The 22,105-nt window shown below is 42.5% G+C and overlaps 1 protein-coding gene across 2 annotated transcripts; it reads left to right on the top strand.

The window, feature by feature from the left end:
- Positions 1–674: 674 nt before the first annotated feature.
- Positions 675–21,211, top strand: RB195_025243 (uncharacterized protein; the record flags this gene model as incomplete). 2 transcript variants are annotated; one of them, XM_064213300.1, is made up of 6 exons in its annotated part: positions 675–733; positions 989–1,150; positions 8,522–8,626; positions 15,959–16,120; positions 18,178–18,317; positions 21,111–21,211. In XM_064213300.1, 6 exons carry the CDS (start codon positions 675–677, stop codon positions 21,209–21,211), a joined length of 729 nt encoding a protein of 242 aa, XP_064069181.1. The 2 variants fall into 2 exon arrangements, with proteins under 2 accessions (XP_064069181.1, XP_064069182.1); XM_064213301.1 differs by lacking the exon at positions 675–733 and having other exon boundaries at positions 1,008–1,150.
- Positions 21,212–22,105: the final 894 nt, after the last annotated feature.

Here is a 22,105-nt window from a genome sequence, read left to right as displayed (position 1 = left end):
AAGGTTGCAACATTGAAGAGACAGCCAAAAGCAACTCACCTTAAGCAGTTTGTAGAAGCTTGTAAAATTGTTAGTCTCAGTATCCAGGAGGAGCAGTGTAAAGGGCATTAGAAAGAACTGACGTATAGTGAATAGTTATAGCAGGCACTTCTGTTTGAATTGGAAGGAATGGATTTGCAGCGATTAGTCGTAGCAGAGTACAGCAAATAGTAGTGGAGAACTCATCATCGGCGATGAGTGTAGCGAATAGTCAGTGGTAGAAATAGTTATCATCAGCAATGTAAATGTAGAAGGAAAAAATAAATGAACGAACAAAAGGTATTCTAAAAACACGACATATAACCTGACAAAAAGGAGAAGAAGAGTAAAAAAAAATCATTTTCTGGCAGATTGTGCCTGCAGTGGGTTGATTGATGAAGGAACCAAACTTAGGTTCCTCGCAAATACAAGTCCGAGCGAGCACATGTCAGAAAGATCACAACATAGATCACATGTTTAGAAGTAACTTACCTCAGTTGATAGAATTTAGAAGGTAGACTAGTGAATAAAGGTGTAACTTCCCCTTTTACGGCGACTAGTGTAGAAACTAGCGCATGGACCCATTGGGGTCAGGTCGAATAGCCGCAAGTGCCTGCTAACACCATAGGCCCTCACGTCTGCGAAGGGCCGCAGATATGGCAGAGCTGGCAGCGAGCCAGCGCGGCGCGACGCGACCGCCCGCGCAGCCGTTTAAGTAGATTTAGATGGCACCGTCAGAGGGGCCCTTATTTCTGCACGCTCTCTCTAACTTTTTTCACTTAGTAACGTTAGCTTACATGTTATAGATCCTCTTATCTCCCCACCACCCAGTTACATTTTAGCCTATATTTAATCCTCACCACGACTCATTTTTTTCCATTCACACCTTCATTGACTTTCATTCACAGTTCATCTTTTCTTGAGAGCAGACGCGTTCAATGGATGGTATATTTCAGCCAGTCTGTTGCAGGCACCCTTACTCGGTGGTTATGTCCAGTACCACCAGCAAAAAGCGCGTACGGAAAGAGGATGTTGCTGGTTTCGATGAGTGCGACGCTGGTAGTTGGGAGTGTACTGTTTGTACATATCGTAACCGTTTCGAAGCTTTCAAATGTGAGATGTGCGACACAAGGTTAGTCTGGGAACTAAGAATTGATTACAGGGTGTAGTATCCAATCCTACCAATATCATATGACACATATTAGCGAAACTAAAGAAAGAAAAGAAAAACAAATGTCATCTATCAATAATTATGGAGACCCATATGTGACGACGTTTCTATCGTACGATAGGTTTTTTGAATGAGACGTCACAACTTACTATTAAGAGCTCGTAATACTCTCAAGGTTGCATGCAAACACCTCTTTCCATTTTCTAAATCTCTGATATTGCCACGATATGATCTTTTGTCTATACGATTTTCTTTTGCAACTTCTCTTTCACCTCTTTTAACATCAGTCTCATTCATTTCTTCAACACCAGTTCATTTTTTGTTGTTAATCTGTTTACTTTCGAGTTGAAACAGTAAAGAAAAAAACTTTCTGTGATTAACCTTTGCTTGCACATGATAAATTATAAAGGATAAAGTTTCTGGCGTTAATCAATCCGCTTTCGATGCGCCCCACGTCCACTTCAATTTAGGATCGGTTGAGGTTTGCGAACGTGCAACTGGACTATACCATGATTTGCGGGGGCTAGCCGATGTGCCAAATCACTGTTTTTATCTTCCCAAACAAGTCTGGTACCAATCTATCGACGCCGGAGGGATGAAGGGCTTGATGAACACTACGGCGGATTCGGCTTGCACGTGATACGTTTAAAGGCATCACCCCACGAATCTGAGGTGGTGCAGATTTCAGGTGGAGTATTCGTATACGGGATGGGAGACTATGGAGAGGAGGGTGATTCCGTCCAGTTCTTCCTAATTGCCGTAAAAAACGGCCCGGAAGATGCTGTGCTGCACAAGGCTGGTGCGCTCCAGTCGAACTCCCTGTGCAAAATAGTGCGCCAAAACGCCTGAAGCCGTATCTTCCGGGCCGTTTTTTGCCGCAATTAGGAAGAAATGGACGGAATCCCCCCCTCCCCCCACCCCCTCTCCGTAGTCTCCCATCCCGTATACGAATACTCCACCTGAAATCCACATCACCTCAGATTCGTGGGGTGATGCCTTTAAATTAGAGGGTCTCCTTTCACTACATCCTACACACTCAAACATCACTGCTTTGCCCAATATAAAAACGGTGAATGCTATGGTAGCGCGACCCTATCTGAGAGAACCGTCGGTGTCAGATTCGTATTGTACAGCTAGGGATGACCGCCATCGAACTTTCATGAAACTTTTTTCGCTCGTGGATGGGCAAAACATAGAGCGCTGCGATGAGAAGCAGAGTAACTATCTAAAAAGAAAAATCTTCGTAAGAGCTTTATGCCAGCATCACATTTTCAGTGACAAGACAGAAACATTTAACCATATGCAAGGAAAAATGCGACCATAACCAATTTCTTCTCCCTAGTAACCTCTCCTTCAGTGCAAATGGTTGGTTATTTAAAAGTAAGGATGAAGTCTGGCGCATCAATCCGCTTGGGATACGCTAATGCGTTCGTTCACAGTTCGGAGTTGATGAGGTTTACGAACGCATGTCCAGCCTATACAACGACTTGCCTAGGCTAGCCGATGTATCATACCAGTGTTTTTATCCTCTCAGACAAGTCCGGTAACAATTTATCGACTTTGGAGACAAGAAAGGTTTGGTTGGCACTAGGGCGGTACCGTACCATGGACCTTGCCAGTCGCAGTCAAACCTCTTTCCAACTGAACCAGAGGAAGGAAGCGTCTTCAATGGGTTTCTCAGAATGGTCGCACCACACGTACTGTCTTGGATATTTGAAAGATCGAAACACCTGCGAGGCCTAGTCTAGGCATATCCATTGTTCTATCCCGTAAGCTTCTTCCGGAGTTATCACTGGGGCTATCAGTCATCAGTGATGGGGTTACAAGTGGTGCTTTTCTTATTGTGGCCTTCATAATTCTGCAATAATATCTATCAGTCGATAGCAAGTCCTTCTGTATCGTTATGCGAGCTGTTGATCACTTATAAGACGCATATCCCAGAAGATATTCGTCTGTACACTGCAATATTAAGGGGGGGGTCGTTAGGTACCCGCAGCCGCCGCGACAGCCGATCGTTAGGGAAAACGACTAGCAACGGCGATCGTTAATTGCGCTGCGCTGCGTTTGCCTCATGCCCCGCCCATCACATCCTTCATCAGCGACTCTCATAGATAATGAGGTACGAAACATCGCAGGGGCACGCTATCTCTGCTATTACCTCCGTATGGAGTATCGATCGTTTACGTATAAAGATATATCGAACGACTGCACACGAGATACTAGAAACAGGAAATAATTGTACGTTTTACTTGCTTAAAGCAAAAAAATCGAAATTTCACAAACTACTGCGGTGTCTTACAAGGATTTAGTAGTCTGTATAAATACAAATCTACATCCATATCTTCTATACAGTTTTTTCAAGCAAACCTCTACATCCTTCAGGAACCAGGTTCTCGGATCTACACCTTCTAACTTTTATTTTGGAACGTTTTCAGTTTTCAGCTAGCTATGTTTGCATTTGTTGCAACATTTGCTTTGCAAATACAAATTAAAAAAAAATGCAACTTTACAAATTTTTTACGTTTTTGCTTCATTTTTAGCATTTTCATTTTCTACGTTTCCTCCCAGTTTCTACGTTGCTACGTTGTTGCCTTTTTGTTCTTTGAACCTTCGTAGAAGGCAACTCTATCACGTAATTGCAATACAAACATTGCTCATGACCTCAGTGATGTGGTGATGGATGGGCGTAGCTTAGTGATCACAGGTAGCTCAAGATATGCCTGCTCTGGCCTACCGACAGCCTCTTCTGCAGGCACTTATCCGGCTGCAGATAATCGGCTGCGGGTACCTAACAATACGCACCCCAATATTCACGACCCGTTATAAACTTTAGATACGAACAACTTTCGCAACGGTTCTTGTAGCCGAAATACAAGACGTCAAACTGAAGCTTGAAGAAGGTGACCGGATGTAGTTTGTTTGACGAATAATTAGTCATACTTAGGGAAGCGCGCAATGCTGCTGCTGGCTCTTCATCACTATTTTAAAAATTGCTAGCATCGGCTACATTTAAAAATGGATCTCATGTTGGTTTAAGACATTAAAAGTGAATGCACTTGGTTAGTCATTTATTTGATACCAGCGTTATGAGCCACCAGCCTAACGTCTGGGTAAAGCCGGACTTCAGGCTTATTTTGGTGTTTGCCTCGCTCGCCTTCACCGTTCAATAAGAAATAACACTAACGACATGTTTAAAATTAGAGTTCCTTTTTTATCAAAGCTTTATCCATTTTTCCCAAACATTTAAGCGTAGATGAAAGATTTTATGGTTTTTCCTTAAACGCTCAGTTCTATATTTAGAGAGCAATCCAGCTTAATTTTACATCAATGTTTCTCTCAAACCACAATTTGGAGACATCATTCGAAGTATGAGTCTCCTCCGTTCTCCACTGTTAGCAAAGAATGATGTGCTAACATGAAATGACGTGAATATCACTGTCGTAGAGACAAAAATGACTTTCTACGTCACATCGCGTAAACTGTTGGTTACTGTGTGTTGTATTTGATCAGCCGTTCGCACGTGCTTTTCCTCTTTTTGAAGAAAGGATATTAGCAGCATCAGGAGACATGTTGGGAGATATATATGCGAAGGGACCATAGAAACCCATTCTACTGCGTTGGGGCTCCCATTCCATTCCGTTATTATATAGCATGGTAGTTTGCAAATTTGGGAGTACACATTCACATAAAAGTTTATTTACTCTCACTAACATATGAGAGAAACTAACTTGCCTTATCAAAGCCAACATACACAACTACATATCTTTAGACAATGGTGAAAAGATAGAGTGCTCGCCTATCACGTGCATGACGATGGTTCGGCACACACATACACACACATACACATATGCACATATACACATGTACACATTCACATATACACATATACACACATACACACATACACACACACACGGACTAAGCGCGTTATTATATAGCATGATACCAAAAATATGAATCAGTTAGAAACAATGAGATTTTTCTTTTTACCGTGAGTGGATGAAAATCGAGTGATTTTAAGGCAAAATTTACCAACTAAGATTGCTCGACATATGCTTCTTCGTGTTCAATGAAATTCCCTTCTGTTGGAAGTACTCAAGAACTGTGAACTCATTTCGTTCTTCATTCATATGCTAACTGAGGCAGGTGTAGCGCAGACATCCGCTATACGGGATGGTTCGAAGCCGCCCTAGTGCCAACGAAGCCTTTCATCTCTCTGGGGTCGAAAAATTGGTACCAGACTTGTTTGGAAGGATAAAAACACTGACTCTATCATCGAATGGCCCTCGCAAGTCATGTACAGGCTAGTTACGTGTTCCAAAAGCCCAACCGTTACGAATTGAAGTCAAACGCGTTGACGCATCCCGCTTAGGTTGGTACGCCAGAGACTTTATTCTAAATCCAAACGGTTATAACATCTATTACAGGCAAGGTCAAGCGTAGTGCTGGGAAACAGTGCTGTCGAAAACGATCCCTCTTTCCCTACCACTTGCAGAGCTTAGATTCAAACTTCTAAAGATTCAGTTTAGTCGTAGATTGTTGCACGAAGTATGATGGTCACATGCGCTGTATGTCTAAGTTAAAGGCATCAATCCACGAATCTGAGGTGATACGGATTTCAGGTGGAGTATTTGTATACGGAGTCGCAGACAATGTAGAGAAGGGTGATTCCGTCCATTTCTTCCTAACTGCCGTAAAAAACGGCCCGGAAGATAAGGCTTTGAGCGTTCCGGTGCGCTATTTTCTACAACGAGTTCGACTGGAGCGCGCCAGCCTTGTGCACACGCCGCATCTTCCGGACCGTTTTTTACGGCAATTAGGAAGAAATGGACGGAATCCCCCCTTCTCCATAATCTACGATCCCGTATAAGAATACTCCACCTGAAATCTGTACTACCTCAGATTCGTAGGGTGATGCCTTTAACGTATGATGGAAGGTTTGGATTTCTGCACCCCAAATTTTTGCAGGAACGAAAAAACGGACTAGACGAATATGTGATTCATACATTTTTGCTGTTTACTGTTTATTTAAATATAGTAGGATCAAAATGATTTCCAACTACTCGCAGCGCCCTGCGAGCGGTCTGCTTGGTAATTTGCCAGGGTGACGTGTGGTGACGTCAAACGGATCACTATTGGCAGCAATGTTTCGTTTGTTTGTTTGTTTTTTTTTTGCTTTTCTTTGTGGTTTCGTCTTTAAAGTTTCTTTTTTAAAAGTGTTTTTATTTATATAATAGTTTATATGATAATATTTTTATTTATATAATAGTGTTAGATAGAAGTATATGGCATTTTGTATGGTGTTCTAATAAAGAAAGGGAGTGACTTTGTCTTTATATCACCTTCAGAAAGTTTAGAAATCTTACCAAATTTGAACTCTTTTCCTTCTTGTAAGTTTCAAGAAGTCAGAGATACAGAAGGTTCCTCTGCCCAGAAATAAATTAGGCTACAAAAAAAGCTTGCGAGTTACAGGATAACGATAGTTTTCATTACCGTTACTTTCGAAAGCTGGAATTTTTCGCTTTAACGGAAATTTTTATGCACGTAATTTGAAGCTATTAGGTACATCCTTATCTCATTTTTTTACGTGAGGATTTCTCTTGCTTTTGGTGCGATTACTAAATTGAGTGAATTATATCCTAGCCGGTGATGTAGCGTATGATTAGCGGTAGGTAAGCAGAGTCAGCTATTTAGGTGCTAACGAAAGTGAATCTCTTTAGGACACGCACCATCGCTAATTGTTCTGACGAGGCATGACCGGGGCATGCTCGAAATTCCGCTGGGACCCTCTTTACACGCACCCGATCTGGATGAGGTCGCTTAACGCCACTTTGGAAAAATGGCAAACCGACCACTCGCAGAATGCTGCGAGCGGTTTAAACCTCGTTACTCCAGCGTGACCGCTCGTGTAAAAACAGTCGTGCTTCATTTCGTTTTGACCCAACTATATTTGACATTATTCCAGGAGTGCTCAACTGATGTGAATTTTGTTAGATTATGACGAAGATTTGTAGCTTCGTTCAGAAGGGATTTTAAATAATACTTTGAACCGTTTAGAAAAATTATGCTTTTATGAAATCCATAGATTCTCGGTTTTGGAAGCTTCCATTATTTTTCCATCTGTTTTCGATCTAAGCCTAAGAAAAGGATGCATTTGAAAAAAGGTTTTCTGTGGATCTAGTTTTACTCTACAAAATAAAAAAGGATGAAGGATAAAGTACCTAGCGTTAATCAATCCGCTTGGGATGCGCTCCCACGTTCACTTCAACTCAGAGTCGTTTGAGGTTTACGAACGTGTAACTGGCCTATCAATGACCTGCGGTGGCTAGCCGATGTGTCAAGTCAGTGTTTTGATTCTTCCAGACAAGTATGGTATCAGTTTGTCGATCCAAAGGATGAAAGGCTTGGTGAGCACTAGGGTGGATTGGAACCTCCGAATCTACAAATCTTCTAATCTCTAAAATATGCTTGGCAATCTTCCCAAATTACTCTTTGAGCGAAATTATAAGTGTTCTTGCAAACGTAACAAAACTCACTACAGTTTGACCCTCTTGGCTTATTAATATCGATCACAAACATCAAAATAACCTTTAATCCTTGCGAGGACAGAGCTGTTACCCAAATCATCTGTTCCGTGGTTGTTTCTTTCTTTAATTTTGCAATAATTTCGGTTCCGACAGAGGTCCATAGTCACTGTCGATGAACGGAACGATGTGTAAATGGCAAGGAGAATGTATTGCTTGAATCAAATCTTTACAGTTCGCAGTTAAAGTCCAGTATGCTATGTCGACGATTTGTACCTTAGGTGGACCTAGTCCTGTCGGGATCGGGCAACGACTATTCGTTCCATCGGCAGAATCGTGGCCACAGAAGAGATAGCTAATGACGCGAATTGGTAAAATTAAGGTTGGGATCGAATACATTCGATGCCAACCATATTTCTACTATTTCGTATAAAAATTCAATGTCAACAGAGGTGGAATTTTTGGCTGTGTACTACCACTGTTGAATATCACGCAGAAGCAGAACCAGTTCTCAGATCCGGATCGACTCCAGCGGAGATAGAGTCCTAGGCGGTCTTTTATCACTATAGAATTGCAAATTTGTTGTTATTATAAACAGATCTATGTAAATAGTTGCATCAATTATCTTCTTAGTGGAATCTTCAGTCATTTCTTGTGGCATATCATTTTTGATTGGTTTAGCTCTATTAGTGAATTATTCTTACATCAAATACTTGCTTTCGAGTGTTTTTGGTCATTTGCCATTTGGTCTTCCCTTATTAGTTCGTTTGACTCTATATTTCGTATCTTTACTTTACTTCGTTTTCAGGAAAGGGACATCCACGAGAAAACCGCGGCTGAATGAAAATGTTGTCCAGATGCAGAAAGTGGTCCAAAACTTTGTTGTACAGCAGCAAGAAAAAGCCGCTAGCAGGTTCGTTTTACGCACTTCTTCTTAGTTATTTCATTGGGTGTTTAAGTTTCCCTCCACAACGGTTTACCGCCTCATAGTGGCGTGAAGGTGACTCTGGGCATCGAACTGTGATGCACAGCGAAGGTTCGTCCTACGGCAGGATTTTTCAAGCTGAGAAGAAGTTCGACACATCCGACGTTCCGATTTCTCGGAATCGAAATCCTAGCTAAGAATGAATCACTGCTAGGATTCACCTTCTTGGCAAAGTGCCGCAAGGTGGCCCACTGATCCATATAGGTTGGGCGACGACCTGTTGTGAAAGCTAAGCTGGCCGTGGCAGGGCTGCTTAGTTTGAGGAAAAAGTCTTTTTGTCACTCCAGCATATAATCGGGTCAAAACGACATGAATCACGATTGTAGTTGCGGTACTTTTCCGTAAGCGCTCGAAACGGAGCTGTGGAGGCAGCAGTTGGAACCGAAGTGGGACCGTCGCAAGGTGCAGCGATGGTTGGTCCCAACAAGGGTTTCACCACTGTGCTTCACCGGAGCGCCTAGAGAGAAGACGCGTATGCAATTGCGTACCTGCTTCATGTCGTTGTGATTACTACTGCTGCTATATTCTATCGCTATCCTACTGTATTCACTGCTCCAGTACCCTGCACACTGGACCCTACTGTTTCAGACGTCGGACGGTATAGCGACCGGTGAGAGGCGATCGAATCTCATGTTGCTCAGGACGTCTTTGATTCTGGATCAAGGCGACACATGCACGATTCGCCATGGAGACTGTCTCAGACGGTACACTCGTCATTGGTGGATAAAAGGTTCTGTCGCGAAATGTATATGGTATTGGTTTTGTCGTGCACCTCTCTGTCGTTCATCTTCTCGATTCTCACAAGATCCTGCCACCTCGTATGACCATTTTTCGCCTCCGCCCTGTGCGCCAAAAACGCATAGCATCTTCAACTGCTACTCACCAACATCCGCAGCTAATGAATCCGAATTGAACGCGTTTTATGAGGATCTGAAACGAGAAGTCTTTCTACAAGTTCGTTGGAACTCCTGTCGGATATCTTTGCTGAGTGTTTTGTACAACTATTCACCAAGATCATCCTCACACGCATATCTAGGACGCTGCATGAAATCCAGCCTCAAGAACAAGCTGGATTATGTCAGCGATTCAACTGCTTGGCCACATCCAGACCGTGTCGAGGGTCCTAGAAGTTTGCTCGGGAATACCACCTGCCCTGTATTCTAACCTTCGTCGACTATGAGAAAGCCTTCGACAGCATAGAAACGAATGCAATACTGTCAGCGCTGGTCGACCAAGATATGGACGTATGTGAGGACATTAGCCAATTGCTACGATCGATGCACGATTAAGATACAACTTTTCCACCGTCCCCTCACCATACCCTTTGGAAAGGGGGTGCGACAAGGCGATACCATATCGCCGAAGCTGTTCATGGCTGCATTGCAATGGATGATGGAATCACTTTCCTGGGAAGAAAGGGGCATACGTGTTGATGGAAGATTTCTCTCGAACCTTTGTTTCGCGAACGACATCGTTCTCTTTTCGAGCAGCACCAATGAAGCAGAAACGATGCTCAGCGATGGAATATTTCTTTCCATCCTTCGTTTTGTGGACGACATCGTTCTCCTTTGGAGAAAATCAATGAAGTAGAATTGATGCTCAAGAAATAGAACGAAGCAGAGAAGAGAATAGGACTACGAATAAACAGAAAGAAGACACAATTCATGAAGAGCGCTTTCTGCGAGGACGGAGCAGTAGAACTTTAAAGCTCCCAAATCTTAAAAACTTCATCATACGTATACCTCGGCGGTTCTATGAATATGGAAAATGACTTGAAGGAAGAACTGAATAGAAGGGTGAGAGTATCGTGGGCAGCATTCGCACTCGTCAGCGAAGCTAAGGACCAACATCGCGAATTGCAACTATGTACGGTGGTAACAATGGTCCTCACTCGATCCTAACCGCTACATCCCACCGCACCGCTTCAAGCCCAACCGCTTAGGCAACTGCAACGTGCTTCATATCGTTTTGATTCTACTATATACTCGTATCTAAACTTACACCTTGCTGCGGGAGGCTTCGGCCCTTGGACCAGTGCTAACGCGCAGCAAAATTCAAGGTGGTGCAGCGGGTAACTACTTCCTCCGTTGTTTCAGAGGAATAGACTCGGAGAAACTTAAAAGTGAATGCTATAATATGCTTCATTAACTATTAATTTATCATTAAGCAGACGAGTAGAATGAGTAGAATGTCACAACAATTCGTAGTACAACAAACAAAGGGGAATACTATAGTAATTTTGAAGTCGGTTGGAAATGCAACACGGGTTTTTTGATCCTCATCTTGTAGCTAACGAGCATTACATATGGTAACTGCATTGTCTTAATCTTACATGATGATACATATCTTTTCTTGTTCCTCTCTCCAGCTCCCTTCTCGTTGTTCCACTTGTTCTTCTTGTGGCTATTATATTCTTTTTGTCTCATCACAAGTGGTTATGATTTCAACTTCTGTCCAGCATGTCTTGTCTCTTGCCCCTTACGTTCACTTCATTCATATTTGTTGCAGTTCCATGTATCTCACTGTTTCTGCACTTGTCGTTATTATTTCTGTCTTTTTACTCCTTGAAGCTGCAACTCGCGAAAATTCTCGGTAGGCTGTTTTTATCTCTTTGGACTTGTTTTCTTGTTTTTTTTTTTCCTGAACACTCTATTGGACTTTTTCTTGCAAGAGCAGTTTTTTGCTACTATTCAACCAATTTTGGAAACAGAAATGGAAATCAAACTCTCTTCATATTTAAAGTTAAGCTGTGCTCTTTTCAAAGAGAGTAAACAAATGACCGAAAATTGCCAACAACACGTTCAGCGTGTATACGAGTGTCTGAGGAGTTTAACGCTCCCGCATAGATTTATTTTGTTCGCACATTGGTATATCTCAAAAATTCGCAGAAATATTGTTTTCCGAAGATATTTTGGAGTTGGTTTCTCTTCGTTGGGAAGTGGGATTCAGGAGAATATTTACAAGTACTAGTAATACTTACAAGAGAGATCAAAACAGGAGATCACACAATATTGATCAGCTTATCAGGAACTTCTCTTTGCACTCTTTACGAATGAAATTTTTATAACGTCTGATAACGGTGAAATGATGATAAGAGCAGTCCATGAGGCAATTCTATACACCTACACGAATGATGAAATGCACTTCGAATGTTTTTTCTCATCACTTATCAAACCTACAGATGCAAAGAATTGCTTCGTCGTGTGTACTGATCAGTCTGATTCCCCTAGTCCATATTATTACTGGATCTTCATTACTCTTTTCGTAGGAGATTTTTTGCCACTGTGCTGTGATAATTACAATGTTCTGTACAATATTCACTAATGGAGAGTCAATATCGAAATTGTCCGCAAATGTTACTTTTGACAGAATTATTCGCGCGCAGAAAAAAGTGCATGCTAATGTAAATGGAAGGTTTTTCAGTAAGTTCAATGTAACTGGCTCTACATTTTATTAATATCATGGATTACTCATCTTGAGCAAATCGTGTAGAATAAATAAATATATTAGTAATAAATAACTAATAATTTAATCACATTGCGTACACAATATCACGGAGTTTCTTTTCAAATCTGGAAACTAAGAACCCTGGAACCCTTCAGAAAAAATCATTCTACCATTGAAAAATTTCCCCTCAGTTATCTCAGTAATCATCGGCAGGCCCCTGCAAGTCAGTGTGTAGGCCAACACGCGTTTCAAAACCACAATTACGAATTGCAATAAAACGCGTTGCGGCACCTCAAGTGGATTGATACACCAGTGACTTTGTCCTTTAAAATTACTTTTTCATCTTAATAATCAGTAGATGGAAAAGGAGAGAAAGTACTTATATTAGGCTGGTGCAAAAAATAATGCGCATGCCTTATCTTCACGACAATTTTTTTTTCCGTTTACACTCATTTTTAATATAAGAAGCCGTATAAAGTTTTGTAGCGCATTTCTTTGTGGTTATTAGAGTTGATCTGATGCTGCAACTATTTTCAACGAGAATCAGTATTTGCTCAGTACCTAGACTTAGGAGATAATATGTCCAAGGAAGACTTTCACCAAATCTTCTACGAGTTCAAGCTGAGCAGGTTTGCAGCGGAGACAGGTCGGAATATCAACGCTGTTTGCTGTTAGGGTAGCACTACCCAGTCCAAGGTGCTGCGTTGGTTTCAGAGGTTTCGTTGTGGCGATTTGAGCCTCGATAGTAAGGAAGGTCGCGGTCGCCCTTCTAAAGATGACGACTACCTGCTGGAAGCAATAATCGAAGATGCTCCCCGCTTAAAACAACACGAGATGTAGTCCAACAACTAGGCGTTGACCATTCAACAGTCTGAATAGTTTGGAAGAAATTGGAAAGGTGAAAAGTTGAACAAATGGGTGCCGTATGAGCGAATTCCAAGGGAACCACTGCTTTGAGATCTGGTCAACGCTTCTTTTACGCAACAAGAAGGATCCATTTCTCGATCGTATCGTTACGTACGATGAGAAATGGATCCTTTGCGACAAAAGGAAGCGTTCTCCTCAATGGATGGACAAGGATGAAGCTCTCAAGCACTTCCCGAAGCCGAAAACGCACTCAAAGAAGACCATGGTGACTGTGTGGTGTTGCGCCACAGGTGTAAACCATTACAACTTCATGAAACCTGGTGAGACCATTATCGCAGAATAGTAATGCAAGGAACTGGGCGAAATGGGTCGGAAACTCCTTCGGCCATGGTTAGTGAACAGAAAGGGTCCGATGCACCTACACGACAATGCCGTGCACACATTTCAAATGTGGCGCCACTGAAGTTGAAAGAGCTAGGCTACGAGATTCTGCCTCATCCACCATATTCGCCAGACCTTTCGCCAACCGACTATCACTTTTTTAAAACTCTGGACCGTTGCCTAAGAGGTAAGATCTTCCGAAACTAAGGTGATGCCGAAAGCGACTTCCAAAAGTTCGTAAACTCCAAAAGCTCGGAATTTTATGCAGCGGGAATAAGCAAACATGTGTCGTTGGCAAAGATGCGTGGACTGTAATGGTTCTTATTTTGATTGATAAAGTTGATTTTGAAGCGAATTATAGCGTTTCAAAGTGAATGTTTGAAAACGCGCATTATTTTTGCACCAACCTAACACTATGACTTGTGATATTCTCCTCGTCTGCTTTATGGGAAGAGAAGAGTTCGTGAAGCATATTATGGCATTCGCTTCCAAGTTTTCTTCAAGCCTTCCCCTCTGAAAAAAAAACGGAGGAAGTGGTTACCCGCTGCGCCACTTTGAATTTTGCGGCGCGTTAACGTTGCTCCAAGGAGCGGGGCATCCCGCAGCCAGGTGTAGGTTTAGATACGAGTTAGATGGTAAAACTTCGATATGCTTAGCACATCTGTTTTGTTAAAAGAACAGTAAGAACGACCAGTTGAAACGAGCTTATTCAGGGTACGTATTAATGTGAAGGAACGACACGTACTCACAAAACACTTGACGGCAGCATATCACAAAACTGACCCAGTTTGGAAACCTGAAGTCGATGTTAGTCGCGCGGGTATCGGCGTGGTCGTGCTCAAGGAACACGAAAACGAGGACACAAACGAGGAGGGAAAGGGGAAGGAAAACGCAAATAGTCGATAAAACCGGTATATGCTGAAGATGCGTCTCCAGGCCGTAATCACGACTTTGCATGTACTCTAAGATGATGTCTACTTCAAACTTGGATTCTCAGATTAGTTTATTGCATTTCTTTCCAAGGTGCTGGCTCGCTAGTCATAGCGCTAGATGTTGCATGACACATATCGAGGAAGATCAAAGCAAACGACTTAAATCTGAGATGCAACATTTTAATGATTGAGCGGACTAACAGAACAGCGTAACGAGCTGTGCTTTGGAGTATGGTGAGGAGCGAGGGAAGGCGGGGAAAACGTGGGACTTTGCTTGTGATGGTTTTATATGGATGACGCTCACCAGGAACTATAGGTTTCACTGGGATTTAAAGCCGCAAATCTATCAATTGGAGTCAATGGACCGCGTTACAAACCTGCACTCAGGGTCTTCGATCGACTTCGGTGTGAACGTTTACACGTGAACAGTTGTCCCTATTGATTATCGATTTCATTAGTTTTGACCTACTTCTGCTTTAGAAGGAATGGAAACTTTATAGCCGGAGTTTTTTTGTACATGCTGACCACGAATACAGTATTCATTTTAGGTGAAAATATAGATTCGTTGATATTTGTGCAATTTCTTGCGGATCGAAGGAGGACTCTTGCTAGCATCATTCTTCTGTCGCATCCCAATTCCAATCGCTTTCTCCACCGCGCCGCTTCGAGCGCATCCGCTTACACAACTGCACCGTGCTTCGTGTTGTTCTGACCCTACTATTAGTTCTATTAGTTCTTTGAGTCCTCTTCAACCAGTATATCTCAATAGTTAGTTAAATTGGCAGAAGTGGTTACGCAAGAGCGAAGTCGAGGTAGCTGTTCGGTTAACAGTTTTGCTGTAGGAAATTCAATATCTTCCTAATATGTACGGCTTTACGATCCTTTCCGCGATTAAAGGCATCACACCACGAATCTGGGGTGGTGCGGGTTTCAGGTGGTTATGCCTATATGCGGTCGTAGGTTACGGGGAGGAAGGTGATTCCGTCCATTTCTTCCTAATTGTCATTTAAAAAAAAACGGCCCGGAAGATGCGGCGCGTGCACAAGGCTGGCGCGGAATCGTAGAAATAGCGCCCCGGAATGCTCGAAGCCGCATCTTCCGGACCGTTTTTCACGGCAATTAGGAAGAAATGGAAGGAGTCACCCTCCTCCCCTTAATCTACGATCCCGTATAGGCATAACCCACCTGAAACTCGCACCACCCCAGATTCGTGGGGTGATACCTTTAATTAAGAATATGGTGTGCGACGACGTTGTATGTTAGAAGGCCAGAATGTCTTCCGACTTCATTTAATAATTCCTGCACTTTCGCTGTGATTCCATTATTAAATTTTTTGAAGCACGCGTCATTTTCTCATATTAGTACTTATCCTCTGAAAAAATAATGTTCCCAGCACGTGATGCTGACACGTTCGGTAGCTGATGTTATTGCCAATTTGCATTTGAACCTAAAGTTCGCGCGACATTTAGAAAAGTCCCCAAACTGAGTGCCTAGTTTTTCAAACTGAGGTGGATACTATGCCCGATATGTTGGTTTTGATAGCAGACGTGTAGCTTTTGTAATCACGTTTACTCTTTGCGGCAACATGCTTATGTCACTGACAATACTCTATTGTTGATCGTTTATCATTTAGTTTCAAGAGACGCGCTCAGCAGAGCGCCTGGTCTCCGTCTACATCGCGTCATTCGCCAGAATCATCTTCGAGCGGCTCAGCAGTTAGAAGTTTGAACACGCTTGGATCTGTAGCTAAAAGTCGGCGAAGAATGGTGTTCATATCAGATCATCTCATTTACAGGTATTTCTACAGTATACTTATTTTTGATGCTTTGGTCTTCGTCACTGATCGTGCGGGCCCCAACATCGTTCATATTCGTTTCCTATTTCATATTTTTTTTCACTCACAGCCGAAGATTGATCATCCTCCGTGTCCAGCACAAATGTCAGCGAGTCAATGAGAAGGATTTTCGTCCACCAAATACAGCGCCAAAGTTCGAATTCTCTCAGATTCAATTTTCTTGCCATTTTTTCTCATCTACGAAGCTTGTAAGTTTCGTAAATGACACTGGCGAGATCAGGATCTCTGGATCGCTGTTATACAGTTGGAACTGCGATGTCCGGCCAGGTGTCGTGTGCGTCGATTAAGTTTTAAAAGGCATTTTCTTAACTCTGCAGGTAGCAAATTACTTTTTTGATGTGACAACAGTCTCAACCACGTCTCCGCTGGATAGAGCCACTGGAGGAACCTTTCGAGTTTTATTCCACCTTCCTTGCAGTAAACGTTCTTCATGAACTGTTTCTTCATTCGTTTATTCACAGTACTATTCTCTTTATTCCATACAAGTTTTGAGCATCGCATAGGTGCGATGAGGTGGAGCCGGATACTCCTCAGGTGAAAAAGGTCTAGCTCATGGGATGAAGCTCAAGTGATGAGGATTCCTTCGCCAACCCTCCAAAAGAGAAGGTGATCAGAACTCCGGCTTTGGCTATTGCATCTATGGAGCATCGTTTCTGCTTCACTGCTACTTCTCGAAAAGAGGGTGAGGTCGAAACTTCCATCAACATCGATACATATGTCACTTTCTACTCAAGCAAATTGTTTCATTATCAGCTGTAGTGCACCATCGAAGACGTTATAGTATCATCTTGTTGAATCCTTTCTCCAATTTCGTGATCTTTTGTTGAAAAAGTCGTTTTGGTGCTTCGATGGCAGCACCTGGTTATTGCGCTCGTATACGATATTCCTTGACCGAGCAGCGCCTTGGTGATACGCGTTTTTGTTCCTTATATCCTTGTTGCAAAAAGTCAACCTGCGTCCTAACGATTTCTTTGTAAATCTCTTTCTTGCTGGAATTGGCACAGAAGAATTTTTGTGTTTGGGATAACAAGTTGCTAATCTCGAACTCCAGTATACTTTTGCTCCTGGTTACACATTCCTTCACAATATCATATTTGACCGTCCTTCATTGCTCCAAAATTTCTGCTGAAGTCTTTCGCAACAGCAACTGTGTCTTCCAGTTGCATCTCAATGGTTGTCTCGTCGAACAGCTCCAAGAACTCGTGACACGACTCGAACTGCCTACACTGAGGGTAAATCGAGAAGTGCCGTTGAAGCTATGTCTCGTGTCTTCCACCTTCCTTCCAAACCATCTTGTCCTTTGCACCGAGTGGATAGCAAACCTGCGATGTTTCTATGCGGCTGCTTGCTCGCATGAGCATCCCAACAACATATCGATGTTCACTGTTGCGATTTTGGACATGGAAGTGTTGCGGGGCTGTAGGACGTCTAGTTCCCCTCTGATGCAGCCCTATCCCAAGCGTCGGGTTGCCGGATTTCAGTTTCCAATTTGGCAGTCCCTAAGGGATGGAGGGTTTGGTTAACCTTGTCATAGGGTCAAACAGTACTGTCCACGACTACCCCGCGTGGTGAATGTTGGGATCGTATTTTGTTGGAGGCGACTCTAAACTGACACTTTTACAAGTCAAAACCACTTGTATGCAGGATTTTTGCCGCGATGGATGTAAGGGTGTTATAAAACATTCATAGCACGAAGGAAACAGGCGGTTCTTTTTCTGAACACCTTCGTTTCAAGGCTTTGGTACCTGTTTAAGTTCATATATGCTGCCTAGGGGCGAACCACGTAGCACCCCTGTTAGCCTTTTTATCTAGTATCATGTATAATGGGACGCTAAACCGTTTGTATAACTTAAATGCTTTATGTTTTATCAGTGTAACTTCAAGTGCTTGCATTGGATTAAACATAACTTCGATGTTCTTCTTTTTTGCATCGTTACGCTCTACTTAACGGGGGAAAACATAGCATCGAAAAAAGGATGTAAAACTTCTTTTTTCAGAACATTTCCAAAGAAGGTGACAGTGGTTGTGAACGGGACGCCAGCAACCATAACCGAGTTTCGCAAAAAACCGATTTCATCGGAAAGAGTGCGGCGGCAACACCTCGAATTAAACCAACTATCGCATTTGACTGCAAAAAGTTAGTAATTCGGTTGGTATAAGTTTGACATGACATTTATAATTCCTCATTTCTTGTGAACTGCTCTTGTTGTTCATTCCGCTAGTTGTTTTGTCCAGATACGATTGTACATGTATGATCCCGTTCTTACCGCCCCAGTACCAACTAAGCCTTTCATTTCTTCGGAGTCGATAAATTGGTACCTGAAATGTCTATGAGGACACTCATACATGCAATAGTCGGACCCGGTGCTCCGACCAACTTCACTTTTGGACGGATGGCAAAAAGACTCTCTTTAGTTTTGTACGGATGGCAAAAGGGACCCTGTCACTTTTGGACGGTTGGCGAAAGGCTTGCGCTGCAGCTCATGAGTTAGACCCCTCTCACCCGAGGAGGGGCCGACTCCTCTCTATCGCACCTATGAATACACTGACTTGACACATCGGCTAGCCCTTCGTAAGTCATTGCAAGGTTGCACATGCGTCCATAAACCTCATACGATTCTGAATTGAAGTCGAACGCGTAGGTGCATCCCTATAGGAATTGGTCAGTACTGTACTCTTCATCCTTTATTACGCTGTTCTTATTTTGTTGCGGTTGACTGATTGATCGTGAAAATGTTTTTGCTGGATATGTAAAGCAATGAGACTCCCATGTTTATTTTCACCCTCTTCTTCAGCGTCATAATACTTATTTTGCGGTTTTCATAAATTGTTTCACTTGGGGTTGTACCTTTTTATAATTATCCGCGGGAGCGACAAGCTTCTCTTGCATCTCGTGCTACTAACAAAGGGAGGGAATGCGAGGGAGCAGTGCGTGCTTTTAAAAAAGTTTAGCAGTCGAGGCACAGAAGAAATGTCTGTTACTAGATGAAACTAGAAGAGTTTGATAACCTTTTGGCTCTATAACGTGATCGTATACTATATTATCAATTTTCATATAATTCATATATAGTCTAGGCCTTAACCCCTATATGGCTGCTCGATGAAGGATCGTAAGGCTGTCCATATTTTAAAGATATTGGATTCCTCAGAGCAGTGCTACTCAGCGAGAGGCTACATCATCTTTGCTCTGCCATGATTATTTCGAGCGAAACTGTCAATTTTCTTAATTTTCAAGATAAAATGTTAGGAGGGGATTGAAAGAGCTTACTTCGACGCTTCTGCATTACAAGCTTGCAACGGTTATCGCTGTAGTCCAAAGCGACTGTTATATACGTATCAGGGTACGCGAGCACCTGTGCAGTAGCTTCATTGGCCCAAAATGGCATGCGAGAAATCAGTAGCTCGACAATATCGATACTTACAGACAAAGTGATCAATATATCCGTAACACTTGTGCACGCCAAAATTCGAGCTCACAAGAATTTGGTGAGAATTTGATGATTGATTTGAAATTGCACAAAGATCAGCGAATCAATACTTATCTTTCGAGCTATCAAGTCTCTCTCTCTCTCTCTCTCTCTCTCTCTCTCTCTCTCTCTCTCTCTCTCTCTCTCTCTCTCTCTCTCTCTCTTTCTTTCTTTCTTGTCGAGCAGTATAGACCGTTGCGTCAGTTCTGAAGAATTCCAGAAAAATTTCTTCTCCATTAAGATTGCAACTTGATAAGGCTTGAGGCCACCCAAAATGCAGCCTCTGCCGTTACATTCTGAAAGAGATACCAACCATTTCGAGTCATTTAGGAAACCCTTAAAAGTAGTAGAGCTGCTAACGACGATGCTCCAGTTCTCGCAGATGTCGTTTCGAGGAGTATAAGGTACTTGTAGCAGTACATGTTCAACAAAACGAATTTTCCAAAATTACTTTTATCAGCTACCCAACCAATATTGTACATTGGGATAGACACATATATCTAATAGTTTCAAAAGGAAACTATGGTTGAGAATCCACATTTTGGGTGCAACGCTTAAGCAGAATCATTCCGAAAATTCTGGATAAGGAAACAAGTTTGCACAATGAGTAGATGTCGTGTTTCATCTATTATATGGATAGAAGAAGTGTTGTGGTGTTGATCCTAGTTCTCAAAGTGTTTGACAGAAAATAAAAAGTGGAAAAAATAGAAGAAAGAAGCCAGAAAAATAAATAGTAAAATATTTTTTTTTGTTTTCAGTCGCTACACTAAAAATCCAATGTTATCCGGATGTTAGAAGCAAAAGTTTGACGGTCACTTCGCTTACCTCAAGTTATGAGCGAAAACGAAGGATAAAGGATAAAGTGTCTGGCGTTAATCAATCGACCTGGAATGCGCCACAACGTTCACTTCAGTTGAGAATCGTTTGAGGTTTACGAACGTGTAACTGGCCTATATTGTAACTTGCAGTTGCTAGCCGACGGGTCAAGTCAGTGTTTTTATCCTCACAGACAAGTCTAGTAACAATTTATCGACTCCGGAGGGATGAAAGGCTTGGTGAGCACTAAAGCGGATTCGAACCTCCGATCGATCGCGCAGAAAGCGGAACCTCTAACCGCTACACCACACCCACCCCTATGAGTGAAAATATAGAAATATAATGCCAATAATATATGTAAAGCATTAGTGTATGTACGACCAGCAGCTGTTTACCAAAGCCTGGAAAATTAGAACATTCGCAATCAATCCCCTCAAACCCTTCATCCAAAAAACTTAATAATAGTAATATTAATATTAACCAGTCTGAATGTCCGGCTAAAGCCGGACTTCAGACTCTTGGTGGTTTTAGCTTCGCTCCCCTCCACTAATAAGTAAAAGTTAATAGTAGTGGTATCTTTTCTGTAAAATTAGATTTGTGTTTTTTTAAACAACGCTTTCCTTTTCTTCTTCATATTATAAATTAAGGCGAAAGATTACGGAGTTTTCCTTCTAAACGCGTCAATTCTACATTTGAAGAATATTCGACCATCATCTACACATACTCCTTCGATGCCAGAATAATGTAGATACAATTTGAAAGCATTACTCGAAGTATGGGTATTCCTCCTGATTTCCCCCAATAGTTATCACAGAATGATGTTTTAACATAAAATGACGTGAAAGACATCATCCTACTGATAAAGATAACGTTCCACGTCAGATCACATAAACATCCTGCTACTATTTGAGCAGCCGTTTGCATGCGTGTTTCCACTTTCTGAGAGCATGCTACAAACTTGAGGCGAGGTGAGAAGGAAATAGGCACGCGGAGGAGTCATAAAGCTGAAGAGCAAAGCGCCCAGTGGTCACAGCAATGAAACGGCTCCAACTATTTATCTTTTGCGTCATGTACACTAAGTTATTGCGCACCAATGACCGGGTCCACCGACGCCGGTGGATCCGTCACATATTATAGCAATCTGGCGCCGGCGCAGCAATCTGACGCCGGCGCAGCAATCTGACGCCGGTGGACCCGTCGCACCCCCTTCTATAGGTATCTGACGCCGGTGGACCCGTCGCACCCCCTTCTATAGGTATCTGACGCCGGTGGACCCGTCGCACCCCCTTTTTGGAATTTCGTCACACACACACACGCACACACACGCACACACACACACACGCACACACGCACACACGCACACACGCACACACACACACACACACACACACACACACACACACACACACACACACACACACACACACACACACACACACACACACACACACACACGGACTAAGCTCGTTATTATATATCATGATAGTTAGTTACTAATATCACATCCGAATTCAAGAAGCAAAAGTGCTGAAATCGTTGTTCTTACTTCAGTAACCATGTCTCCGTGATATTAGCGGATGACCATATTATTGCATTGCTGCGCTAATAGCAACAAGGATGCTTGCTACACACGTTCCTTTCT

This window comes from Necator americanus, chromosome X (genome assembly GCF_031761385.1).
Source record: "Necator americanus strain Aroian chromosome X, whole genome shotgun sequence".
Classification (NCBI taxonomy): Eukaryota; Metazoa; Nematoda; class Chromadorea; order Rhabditida; family Ancylostomatidae; genus Necator; species Necator americanus.
Note: the sequence above shows the minus strand (reverse complement) of the source record. Positions and strands in the feature narration are given on the sequence as shown.